The sequence below is a fragment of the Macaca thibetana genome, chromosome 5 (genome assembly GCF_024542745.1).
Source record: "Macaca thibetana thibetana isolate TM-01 chromosome 5, ASM2454274v1, whole genome shotgun sequence".
In the NCBI taxonomy this organism is placed as follows: Eukaryota; Metazoa; Chordata; class Mammalia; order Primates; family Cercopithecidae; genus Macaca; species Macaca thibetana.
The window spans coordinates 102773365-102786245 of record NC_065582.1 but is presented as its reverse complement, the minus strand read 5'-3'; the positions used below and the strand labels follow the sequence as shown (position 1 = coordinate 102786245).

The following is a 12881-nucleotide window of genomic DNA, read 5'->3' as shown; positions in this document are numbered from 1 at the left end:
TGGAGTAAATCAAATTCATCATCAAAATGGAAAAAGCTGCTAAACACATCAGAGTAAATAGTGTCTTTTTTTTTAATGAAAATGAGCACATTAAAAAGGGGGAACTTTTTTTCAAAGAAGACTATGTGAAAACCCGAGGTTCTGCTGAACATGCCTGGCAATTTATATCTTAAATTGTTTATCTGCATAGTCTTGTTACTGTAGATCACTTATTGAAGGACATTCACCAGAAATGGTTTTTCAAATTTTTGTGCAAAACAAAAAGATATATATCCTAATGTATCATATATATATATATTTAAAATAACATATATGACACATAACCAATAAAGATAAACTAACCCACTGGATTAATATGTATGCATATATAATATATAATAATCGTATATTGGTATTACGTATTCATTACAGTAGTACCCCCTTATCTGAAGCAGATACATTCAAGACCCCCAGCAGATGTCTGAAACTGGATAATAGCGAACTCTATATATACTATGTTTTTTCCTACACATATATGCCTATGATAAAGTTTAATTTATAAAGTAAGCATAGTAGGGGATTGACAAGAATAATAAATAGAACAACTGCAATAACATACTGTTCAAATTTCATAAATAGAAGATTCATTCTTTCTGAAGACATTAGGAATCTCAGCATAAGATTTTTGTTCTTTCCTCATTAAGTTGAGAACTTTGACGTTTTAACTTAAAGGAAGCACTTTACCGCATCCAAATTGCCTGCATCACTACTTTTGTATTTTGGAGCCATTATTAATTAAAATAAGAATAATTTGAACACAAGCGCTGCAATATTGCAACAGTTGCTCTGATAACTGAGACTGCCACTAAGTGACTAAGAAGTGTATCATAGACAGCCTGGATATGCTACACAAAGGGATGGTTCACATCCCCAGAAGGATGGGATGAGATAGAGTGAGACAGGGCAAGATTTCAGAATGGTGTACGATTTAAAACTTACAAAGTGTTTCTGGAATTTTCCATTTAATAATTTCATATGCTATTTGATCATGTGTAACTGAAACCACAGAAAGCTAAACCACAAATATGGGGGGACTACTGTATGTACACATATATGTGGATATATCTTCCATTTAAGATAAACTAATCCATTGGATTATTTCCAGGGCATCTTATAACTATGATTATTTCAACTTTAATTAAATGCCATTCTCTAGCTCTAAGTGGAATTTTTTTAAAGGTCAGTTAACATAAAATGTATCATCTTATTTTTAAATAATTTTCATTGCACAGATATTTTATAATTCTATGATTTTATCTGTATTAGTCTTACAGTTTGCTGTAAATATCCTGCCTAACATCACCTTGTGAAATTGAATTGTGACAACTTACAAGCTGATGGTGTGTAACACCACCAAGAAAGAAATAGTATGGCTTCACTTCCTTTCATTTAAAACTACACAATGAGCTCTTTTCAGTTAAAGGGCAGACCAACCTTGGCAAGTCATCTCTGCTAAACTTAGTTGTTAACTTTTGCCACCACTTTGGCTGTCCGTTTGAATCATCTTTAGAGAGAGAAATGAGAAAGTGTTCCTTGGCTTAGCAAGAAACAGCAGGATGGATGTGAATGAAGACAATGAAACTCCTACTGTTGATTTCTTTGCACACTTGTTTTTGTTCTGGAGTTGGTAACAGAAAAAAACACTAATGAGACCCTCTTCTGACAATTGGAAAAATGTTCTGAAATGATTTGCTCTTCTGGATCCTGACCACTGTTGCTAAAAACTCATCTTACAGATTATTCTACAATTCCCCACCTACGCGGCTGTAGAAAACTTCTCAGCTCACACAGTGAAGCAGAAAAATTCTCATTCCTTCTGCCTCAACAGATAATCTTTTCTTTCCCTCAAAGGCAGAAGGAAAATTTTCATTTTTCCCAAATATTTCATATCAACTTTTGTTTAATTGTGCTCAACATTGACATTTTTGACCTATCATCCATGATAAATGAAATATAGTATAGTAATAATTTCTTTTGAAGATATTTTAGTATTACCTTTTTCCCCATGCTGATAAGTAAGAAATAAAACAGTCTAAAGAGGGGAAAAAGATTGTAAGAACCCAATAACAAGTTTAAGGTAACCAGAACAGTAAAAATGAGACTCCATTTCAACCAAGTTAGGAGGATGGAGATTCTGTGACATAATAGGTATCCACATGCCAATACTTATGCTTGAAAAGCAGAATTTCGGTCCCTGGAGCAAGATGGCTGATTAGGAGCAGCTCCAGTCTCCAGCTCCCAGAGTGAGCCACACAGAGGACAGGTGATTTCTGCATTTTCAACTGAGGTACCGGGTTCATCTCACTGGTGAGTGCCAGACAATCGGTGCTGGTCAGCTGGTGCAGCCCGACCAGCGAGAGCTGAAGGAGGGCAAGCCATTGCCTCACCTGGGAAGTGCAATGGGGAAGGGAATCCCTTTTCCTAGCCAAAGGAAACGGAGATACACAACACCTGGAAAATCAGGTAACTCCCACCCTAATTCTGCGCTTTACCAAGGGTCTTAGCAAATGGCACACAAGGAGATTATATCCCACATCTGGAAAGGAGGGTCCCACACCCAGAGAGCCTCCCTCATTCTTAGCACAACAGTCTGAGATCTGACTGCAAGGCAGCAGCAAGGCTGGGGGAGGGGCGCCCACCATTGCTGAGGCTTAAGTAGGTAAATAAAGCTGCCAGGAAACTCGAACTGGGTGAAGCTCACCGCAGCTCAAGGGGACCTGCCTGTCTCTGTAGACTCCACCTCTGGGGACAGGGCTAAACAAAAAGTAGCAGAAACCTCTGCAGATGTAAATGACCCTGTCTGACAGCTTTGAAGAGAGCAGTGGATCTCCCAGCACAGAGGTTGAGATGTGAGAACAGACAGACTGCCTGCTCAAGTGGGTCCCTGAGCCCTGAGTAGCCTAACTGGGAGACATCCCCCACTAGGTGCAGACCGACACCTCACACCTCACACGGCAGGGTACACCCCTGAGACGAAGCTTCCAGAGCAAGAATCAGACAGCAACACTTGCTGTTCAGCAATATTCTATCTTCTGCAGCCTCCGCTGCTGATACCCAGGCAAACAGGGTCTAGAGTGGACCTCAAGCAATCTCCAACAGACCTACAGCTGAGGGTCCTGACTGTTAGAAAGAAAACTAACAAACAGAAAGGACACTCACACCAAAACCCCATCAGTTCATCACTGTTATCAAAGACAAAATGCAGATAAAACCACAAAGATGGAGAAAAAGCAGGGCAGAAAAGCTGGAAATTCGAAAAATCAGAGTGCATCTCCCCCTCCAAAGGAACGCAGCTCATCGCCAGCAACGGATCAAAGCTGGACGGAGAATGACTTTGACGAGTTGAGAGAAGAAGTCTTCAGTCAATCAAACTTCTCAGAGCTAAAGGAAGAACTACGTACAGAGCGCGTAGAAACTAAAAATCTTGAAAAAAGAATGGAAGAATGGATAACAGGAACAATCAATGCAGAGAAGGCCATAAACGAACTGACAGAGATAAAAACCATGACACGAGAAATACATGACAAATGCAGAAGCTTCAGTAACTGACTCGATCAACTGGAAGAAAGAGTATCAAAGATTGAAGATCAAATGAATGAGACGAAGCGAGAAGAGAAGTCTAGAGAAAAAAGAGGAAAAAGAAATGAACAAAGCCTCCAAGAAATATGGGATTATATGAAAAGACCAAATCTACAACTGATTGGTGTGCCTGAAAGTGAGGGGGGAAATGGAACCAAGTTGGAAAACACTCTTCAGGATATCATCCAGGAGAACTTCCCCCACCTAGTAAGGCAGGCCAACATTCAAATTCAGGAAATACAGAGAATGCCACAAAGATACTCCTCAAGAAGAGCAACTCCAAGGCATATAATTGTCAGATGCACCAAAGTTGAAATGAAGGAAAAAATGTTAAGGGCAGCCAGAGAGAAAGGTCAGGTTACCCACAAAGGGAAGCCCATCAGACTAACAGCAGATCTCTCGGCAGAAACTCTACAAGTCAGAAGAGAGTGGGGGCCAACATTCAAAATTCAAAATTTTTAAAGAAAAGAATTTTAAACCCAGAATTTCATATCCAGCCAAACTAAGTTTCACAAGTGAAGGAGAAATAAAATCCTTTACAGATAAGCAAATGCTTAGAGATTTTGTCACCACTAGGCCTGCCTTACAAGAGACCCTGAAGGAAGCACTAAACATAGAAAGGAACAACCGGTACCAGCCATTGCAAAAACATGCCAAAATGTAAAGACCATCGATGCTAGAAAAAAACTGCATCAACTAATGAGCAAAATGACCAGCTAATATTACAATGACAGGATCAAGTTCATACATAACAATATTAACCTTACATGTAAATGGACTAAATGGCCCAATTAAAAGACACAGACTGGCAAATTGGATAAAGAGTCAAGACCCATCAGTTTGCTGTATTCAGGAGACCCATCTCACACGCAGAGACACACATAGGCTCAAAAAAAGGGATGGAGGAAGATCTACCAAACAAATGGAGAACAAAAAAAAGCAGGGGTTGCGATCCTAGTCTCTGATAAAACAGACTTTAAACCATCAAAGATCAAAAGAGACAAAGAAGGCCATTACATAATGGTAAAGGGATCAATTCAACAGGAAGAGCTAACTATCCTAAATATATATGCACCCAATACAGGAGCACCCAGATACATACAGTAAGTCCTTGGAGACTTAAAAAGAGGTTTAGACTCCCATACAATAATAATGGGAGACTTCAACACCCCACTGTCAACATTAGACAGATCAATGAGACAGAAAGTTAACAAGGATATCCAGGAATTGAACTCAACTCTGCACCCAGCAGACCTAATAGACATCCACAGAACTCTCCACCCCAAATCAACAGAATATACAATCTTCTTAGCACCACATCCCATTTATTCCAAAATTGACCACATAATTGGATGTAAAGCACTCCTCAGCAAATGTAAAAGAACAGAAATTATAACAAACTGTCTCTCAGACCACAGTGCAATCAAACTAGAACTCAGGACTAAGAAACTCAATGAAAACCGCACAACTAATTGGAAACTGAACAACCTGCTCCTGAATGAGTACTGGGTACATAACGAAATGAAGGCAGAAATAAAGATGTTCTTTGAAACCAATGAGAACAAAGATACTACATACCAGAATCTCTGGGACACAAATACCTACGAAACCAGGTTACAAGGGATGTAAAGGACCTCTTCAAGGTGAACTACAAACCACTGCTTGACTAAATAAAAGAGGATACAAACAAATGGAAGAACATTCCATGCTCATGGATAGGAAGAATTAATATTGTGAAAATGGCCATACAGCCCAAGGTAGTTTATAGATTCAATGCCATCCCCATCAAGCTACCAATGACTTTCTTCACAGAACTGGAAAAAACTGCTTTAAAGTTCATATGGAACCAAAAAAGAGCCGGCATTGCCAAGACAATCCTAGGTCAAAAGAACAAAGCTGGAGGCATCACACTACCTGACTTCAAACTATACTACAAGGCTACAGTAACCAAAACCACACGGTACTGGCACCAAAACAGAGATATAGACCAATGGAACAGAACAGAGCCCTCAGAAATAATACCACACATCTACAGCCATCTGATCTTTGACAAACCTGAGAAAAACAAGAAATGGGAGAATTCCCTATTTAATAAATGGTGCTGGGAAAATTGGCTAGCCATAAGTAGAAAGCTGAAACTGAATCCTTTCCTTACTCCTTATACGAAAATTAATTCAAGATGGATTAGAGACTTAAATGTTAGACCTAACACCATAAAAACCCTAGAAGAAAACCTGGGTAATACCATTCAGGACATAGGCATGGGCAAGGACTTCATGTCTAAAACACCAAAAGCAATGACAACAAAAGCCAAAATTGACAAATGGGATCTAATTAAACTAAAGAGCTTCTGCACAGCAAAAGAAACTACCATCAGAGTGAACAGGCAACCTACAGAATGGGAGAACATTTTTGCAATCTACTCATCTGACAAAGGGCTAATATCCAGAAACTACAAAGAACTCAAACAAATTTACAAGAAAAAACAAGCAACCCCATCAAAAAGTGGGCAAAGGATATGAACAGACATTTCTCAAAAATAGACATTCATACAGCCAACAGACACATGAAAAAATGCTCGTCTTCACTGGCCATCAGAGAAATGCAAATCAAAACCACAATGAGATACCATCTCACACCAGTTAGAATGGCAATCATTCAAAAGTCAGGAAACAACAGGTGCTGGAGAGGATGTGGAGAAATAGGAACACTTTTACACTGTTGGTGGGATTGTACACTAGTTCAACCATTATGGAAAACAGTATGGCGATTCCTCAAGGATCTAGAACTAGAAGTACCATATGACCCAGCCATCCCATTACTGAGTATATACCCAAAGAATTATAAATCATGCTGCTATAAAGACACATGAACACATATGTTCATTGCAGCACTATTCACAATAGCAAAGACTTGGAATCAACCCAAATGTCTATGAGTGACAGACTGGATTAAGAAAATGTGGCACACATACACCATGGAATACTATGCAGCCATAAAAAAGATGAGTTCACGTCCTTTGTAGGGACATGGATGCAGCTGGAACCCATCATTCTCAGTAAACTATCACAAGAACAGAAAACCAAACACCACATGTTCTCACTCACATGTGGAAACTGAACAATGAGATCACTTGGACTCGGGAAGGGGAACATCACACACCGGGGCCTGTTATGGGGAGGGAGGATGGGGGAGGGATTGCATTGTGAGTTATAACTGATGTAAATGACAAGTTAATGGGTGCTGTCGAGTTGATGGGTGCAGCACACCAACATGGCAAAAGTATACATATGTAACAAACCTGCACATTATGCACATGTACCCTAGAACTTAAAGTATAATAATAATAATAATAAAGCAGAATTTCTCTTGCATATACATGCAAAATTACTTGTGGTGACACATGGACAAAAATGATGATATTTGTTTTGTAATTTTTTCCTCCATGTTTTATTTCTACTCCAAAGATAGTAAGGCAAAATAAATTAATGATATGTTTCAGTTTGTCTGTCCATCAGAGATCTCAGATATTCCCAGTTTCCTGTTTCAACCAGTCACTATACTCAGGATTGCATGGAACATTCAAGATATTATGCAATCTGACAGTTGTGCACATAGAAAAGGTCTGTGGATTTCAGAAGCATGTCTGGGAATGGATGCATTTGATGTAAGAGAGGTAGATGAGCTTACAGTTGACAAACGCAATATAAAAAATTTTGCAGTTACTATATCTAAGGCCAAAGGTAATTTCTACCCTATGGAAAGGAGAAATTGAGGCCCAAAATTCCTATAAAACATACTACAAAGTTATTAGAAAATGTTCAAATCTTCTGTGATAATCTGTTAACTTCCTGAGCAAAATGCTGCTTTGGATCTATTTTTGAGTCGTTAAAGGTCTATCAGTTTTCTTTCACTGACAGTACTTCTTTCACTGCCACAAATCTGTGGCAGACCTATTCAAAGGAAAATGAAACTATCCCAATTAATATTTGAGCATCTGGACTGAGAATCTTAGGAAAACTTTCTCATGTTACTATATTACAATTTTCCACCAAGGAAACATAGCCAGAAACTACTCTTTTCTCCTGCCACTGGTAAATTTAGGAGAGTTACAGCAATTGTCTTAATATTAGAATCTTTACTATAACATGTGTATTAGTATTGCTAGCATAGCAAATCACCATAAACTTATCCATTTAAACACAAATTTTAAAACATTTAAAATATTTTAAATTTTAAACCTCTTTTTCTTTTTTTTTTTAACCACAACTGCAAGGAATTGAAATCTAACAATAATTCATATGAACAGCAAAATAGATTCTCCTCCAGCACCTCCAGAAAGGAACCCAGCCTCCCACCGTCTTGATTTTAGCCCCACTGGGCTAAAATGAAACCTGTGTAGGACTTCTGACCTACAGAACTGTAAGATCAGCAAGAAAGTGGCTAAGTTGATGGTGATTTGCTGTAAATTCATCTCATCCCTTAAAAGTGTTTTTGTTTTTAAATGGACATTATGAATGTAGCAGTAACAAACAAATACATTGTATAAATAAATATCCTTTATAAATAAATATACATATATAAATATACATATTCAGGGTACATGTCCTGAATTTTTACTTATCTGTGTGAGCCATCAGAAAGATTAAAAATTATTTCACTAGTAAGTTTATATTAAATACATTTCGTTGTGACATTACAAATTAAAACTGTGTAAAAGAAATGCTTGACAATTAACCTGATATTAAATTTGCAAGAGTCTTAGGTAAATCAGATCTAGATTTGTCGTAATTTTAATTAGCTACTCAAAAATGTCATAAAAGAACAGTTACTAAGAAGTCCAGAACCTTCCCATTTTGAAAACATGAGGCAAACATTTTTAAAATGCTACTTTTTCTAAATAGGAAACTCAGTTTCAAACACTGAATTTGAAAAGTCACAGAAACATTTGAAATAGCTTTTACTCCTCTCTAGCATGTAAGGAGTTTTATTTGATGTTATCTTAAGACATGTCCCCTCATTTCTTGCTGTGCAACAAATAAAACAAGAAATACAGTAGCAACTGCTAGAAATCTCTGGTTCTCTTTATTCCTTTATGATTCTTGTGGAATATTTTTTTTTCTGTGACCAAAAAACATGTCACAAGCCAAGTTGTATATATTGTTAGCAAGTGGGTAATAAACATAATGCTTATAATGTTATTTTTTTGTTCAGTAGGATTATTTTCCCCTCCCAAATTATGCTATTTATTTTGGGGGTTTTGTTTATTTGTGTATTTGTGTCTAGTAGTTGCACACAGTATGATGCATTTAAAAATACAGCAAATCCATTCCACTTACCAAACTATGCCCTGAGCCCCAGAGCCAATAGGCTTTAGATTCTGGTAGCGCTTGAGAACTGTGAAGGTTGAGTCTCCCACTTCCACACTGTAGAATTGGTTGTCAACTTTGCTTTTGCTCATGTTGTAATGTTTGGCAATATATGACACATCCACTTGTTTATCGAATCCCTGTCAAAAAGAAGAACAGCAAAATCATGAGGCAAGTGAACAGGCAGAATGATAATGAGATGTACAGAAACTGGTTCTTTTAGTGATTACTAACACTTAGCCATCTATCATCTAGTTCATGAAGTTCACATAGAAAAAAGCATGTATCAGTCCATGCAAGATTACCTGGAGTAAAAGAGCTTAGGGAAAAAATGCAAAGAAATTGGTTTTTTTTTCAACATTAAAACTATTTATAATAGACTAATCTTAGATTTGATTCACATAATCTTTTCTAAAGTATCTCATAAAGACATTCATTTATAGAATAAACATCTCTATCTACTGAACATGCATTGGTCTCAGAGGTTATATTAGCTCCTTCAGGATTCAAGTACATAAGACAAAGATGATCACTGGTCATCCATTATACCAGTCACATGAGGACAGATAAAGATTGTATCTACAATCCTTTCTCAGAAAGAACTAAGATACAAACTTATGCAAAGTTTTAATTATTTTAATTGGGTAAACTTGAATTAAACAGTCTTGACTTCATTTGTCCTCATTAATATCACAAGTGCTATTGTTCTGAATTAAGCATAGCAAAATTTTTGTTCGAATTAACATTATTCTAAAATACCACATGACACTTTACTTTTTGGAAGCTTAGATTTTAAATATCTTAATTTTTGCATTTTTTGTTTATTTTTGAGAGAGGTTCATCTATCAATTATATTTAGTAATCGAAGAGTCTGTCTTTAAAATTTTGAACCATAATACATATGTTGAATATACATATCCATTACCTGTGATTATTTATCCACGAACGATCTTATATTGTATTTATGACATAAATAGTAAGAATTCTACAGCTAGAAGGGACCTCACAGAACATCATCTGGTCCACTCCTGTGGCACACACTGGTGGATGCCTTCCCAGTAGTCAACCCTTCTTGCTGATTTTGTTCAGGTTTTAAGCACCCACATTTTCTGTGGGATCCTCCCCAATTGTTTAACTGAAAATTAAACAATCTATGCCAGTGGTTCTCATCAAAGATGGTTTTGACCGATTTGGGGCATTTAGATTTGTGGGCAGGTTTTTAAATGCCACAATAAGGGGAGAGGTACGGTTTAGATTGATTTGGTTTGTCAAAGAATGCTGGTTGTCCTACAAGAAGTGAGACGTGAGACGTTCCCATGCAATGAATAATTTCTCACATACCTCACAACTTGTGAGTGTCCTGCCAAAGCTTTAATTAGTGAAAAATCTGCCTATAATGTTTTGAGTCCAGAATCTAAACCAAAGACTTTTTGTGTAATTTTAACATACATGAACTTTTCTGAAAATCGCATTCTGATACAATTTGAAAGATTTAACTCTTAGGCTCTGTACCTCTGGATTGATAATAAAACTATTTTTCCTGGAAAGTTCTGGCATTTCATTTCTAAATAAAAACTTGAAATAGAAGTACTATCTAATTTTCCCCATATTCCCTTAGAAAGAGACCCAAGCAGCATCAGTGATGTAAATGAGGAGAATACAGTGGAGCCCATGGGAACACGGGTGGCAAAACCTACAAATCCAGTGCTAGGATCATGAGACCCCCAGATAGCTGAGACAGGCTCGAGAGTAGAATACATGTGACAGGCACCAACCTATGATTGCATTGGCTATGATGGCAGCATTCACTGCAAATGCACCAAGACCCCAAAGAATAGAATGGACTTAGAGAACTTAGGTTGCTTGGACAGGAAACCAAAAATTCAAGTGATCTGCAAATGCAATAATAAAAGGTCTGAAATCAAGAAAGCAGTTTGTGGAGCACGGGATAGGGAATTAAATAAGACTATTAAAAATCAGGACATTGCAAGCCTATTCAAGGAGACAACAACAGGGTTTAGAATTTAGACAATGGGTGTGGACAGTGGCAGAAACAAGAACATTAGTCTTTAAACAATCCTTGATTTCAGCCACAGTACCAGGAACTGCTCTCCACACCATGGTCCATTTCTACTCTAGACTTTTTGGCATATGAGTAGAACAGCCTGAATAAAGCCCTGCTTTTTTTCCTGGCTAAGAAAGGTTAAAAAGCAACTGGAGCTAGAATATAAAATGAATTCATCTGTCAAGTTTAACTTGGGATGAAGTGCCTAACTTGCCATTTGTCATGTTCTGACCCTTCTTTATATCTTTTAATATTCAGCTTCTGACCACACACAAAATCTTTAGCACACACTAGCCTCATCAAACCTAGATAGTATATCTCCCCTTCCCTTACTTATTCCCTTCACTTTGGAAGTGTGGCTTTCTCAACTGTATTGCATGTATAAACTAATCACTGGCAATGAACTTTGTGTTCTGGACTCCTGACTTAATGCTGTATTGTGGCACAGCCCTGTGCCTTTGGACTTCACTGTGGCTTTTCTAGCTATGGTCTCAGTCAATATATCATAGTTGATTCAACTTGTTGTCTCTCCTCTTCCAACATTTCCATGTATATTCAAATAAACCAAAGAAGCTTAACAATTCATGTCACTTATCTTTAAGGTTTACTCTAAGGGCTACCCTATTTAATATTTAGAACTGTTTAATCCAACAAACACTGATTATATACATATTATTTGTCAAATGCTAGGTTTGGCACTCAAACTATAACCAAAAAAAGATAAGGTTCAGTCTAGAATGAAGACAATCAAATAAGAAAGTAGTTAAAGTATGGATAATATATTCTACAGTAGAATAAAAGAAGGTGCTAGAAGCAAACAGAAACTAACAAGCAGAAAAGGGCTCTTTCTATATAATAGAAATAAAATAATATTTATTCTGGAATAGAGTATTGCAATGGCAGTATATGTGCCACAGTAAACTATGTGTGTATTCCGGGAGTTAAAGGAAGACAGAGGTTTTCAAAGGAAAAATGAGGATGATTATCTATTTTGAGATAATTATCCTTGGCTACAAGGATCAATAACAAAGGTAATGCCAGTCCAAAGTGGGACAGGCAGTTGCTGGGCAGATGGCTTTGCAGAAATATTTTTTTCATAAGGTTGTGATGGTCTTGGTGCAAACTTGTGGGTTTTTCAGCCCTTTCTGATAGTTTTCACCAGGTATTTACGTATGTGAACCCTTCTGTTTATGGCCTTCCTCTGCTCTATTTGTCCTGGTTTTTTCCTTTCTTTCTTTTTTTAACACAAGTGACTCCATTTGGATTCTGACAACTTTCACAGTAGCAACTAACCACCTGCACTCATTCATTACCATTAATTCATTCACCTACCATGTATCAAGCAACTACTAGATGCCAAGTTACAGGTATAAAGTGGCAATGTTTGAGGGGGACTTGATCTTTGTTTTCCCCAACTAAAACTATCCCTGAACCTCCCTTTTCACTGGTTCTCAGATATGAGTGTGCATCTCAACCACCTGGGGATGCACATTGGAGAAGCAGGGCTTGATAAAATACAAGTCATTGGCATAACATTCTGGAGATTTGGATTCAAGTAGAAATCAACCAATTAAAAATCATCATTACAAGGTTTGTGAATTCACACACACACAAATATATAATTTCCTTTCAAGTTTCTTCTTTATGCCCCACTTTGAATTAAACTTCAGGTAAAATTTGGAAGTTAGGGAAGATGTTCATGAAAGCATCTCAAATAATTGGTAAAAGTCTATTTTAATTACTAGTTTAAGCAGTAAGACATGGACAAAATAGCATAGGAAATTTTCTTAGATTGATGTCATAACCAAAAATTTGATAGCAAATATGAT

General features: G+C 37.1%; 1 protein-coding gene across 9 annotated transcripts in view; it reads right to left on the bottom strand.

Annotated features, from left to right (window-relative positions):
- Positions 1-12881, bottom strand: part of MAPK10 (mitogen-activated protein kinase 10) — a 445883-nt gene that overhangs the window by 134135 nt on the left and 298867 nt on the right. For all 9 annotated transcript variants that reach the window (XM_050790476.1, XM_050790479.1, XM_050790481.1 and 6 more), the window contains one exon: positions 8958-9127. In XM_050790476.1, the coding sequence (XP_050646433.1) occupies positions 8958-9127 (170 nt within the window). The remainder of the gene's footprint in view (positions 1-8957; positions 9128-12881) is intronic.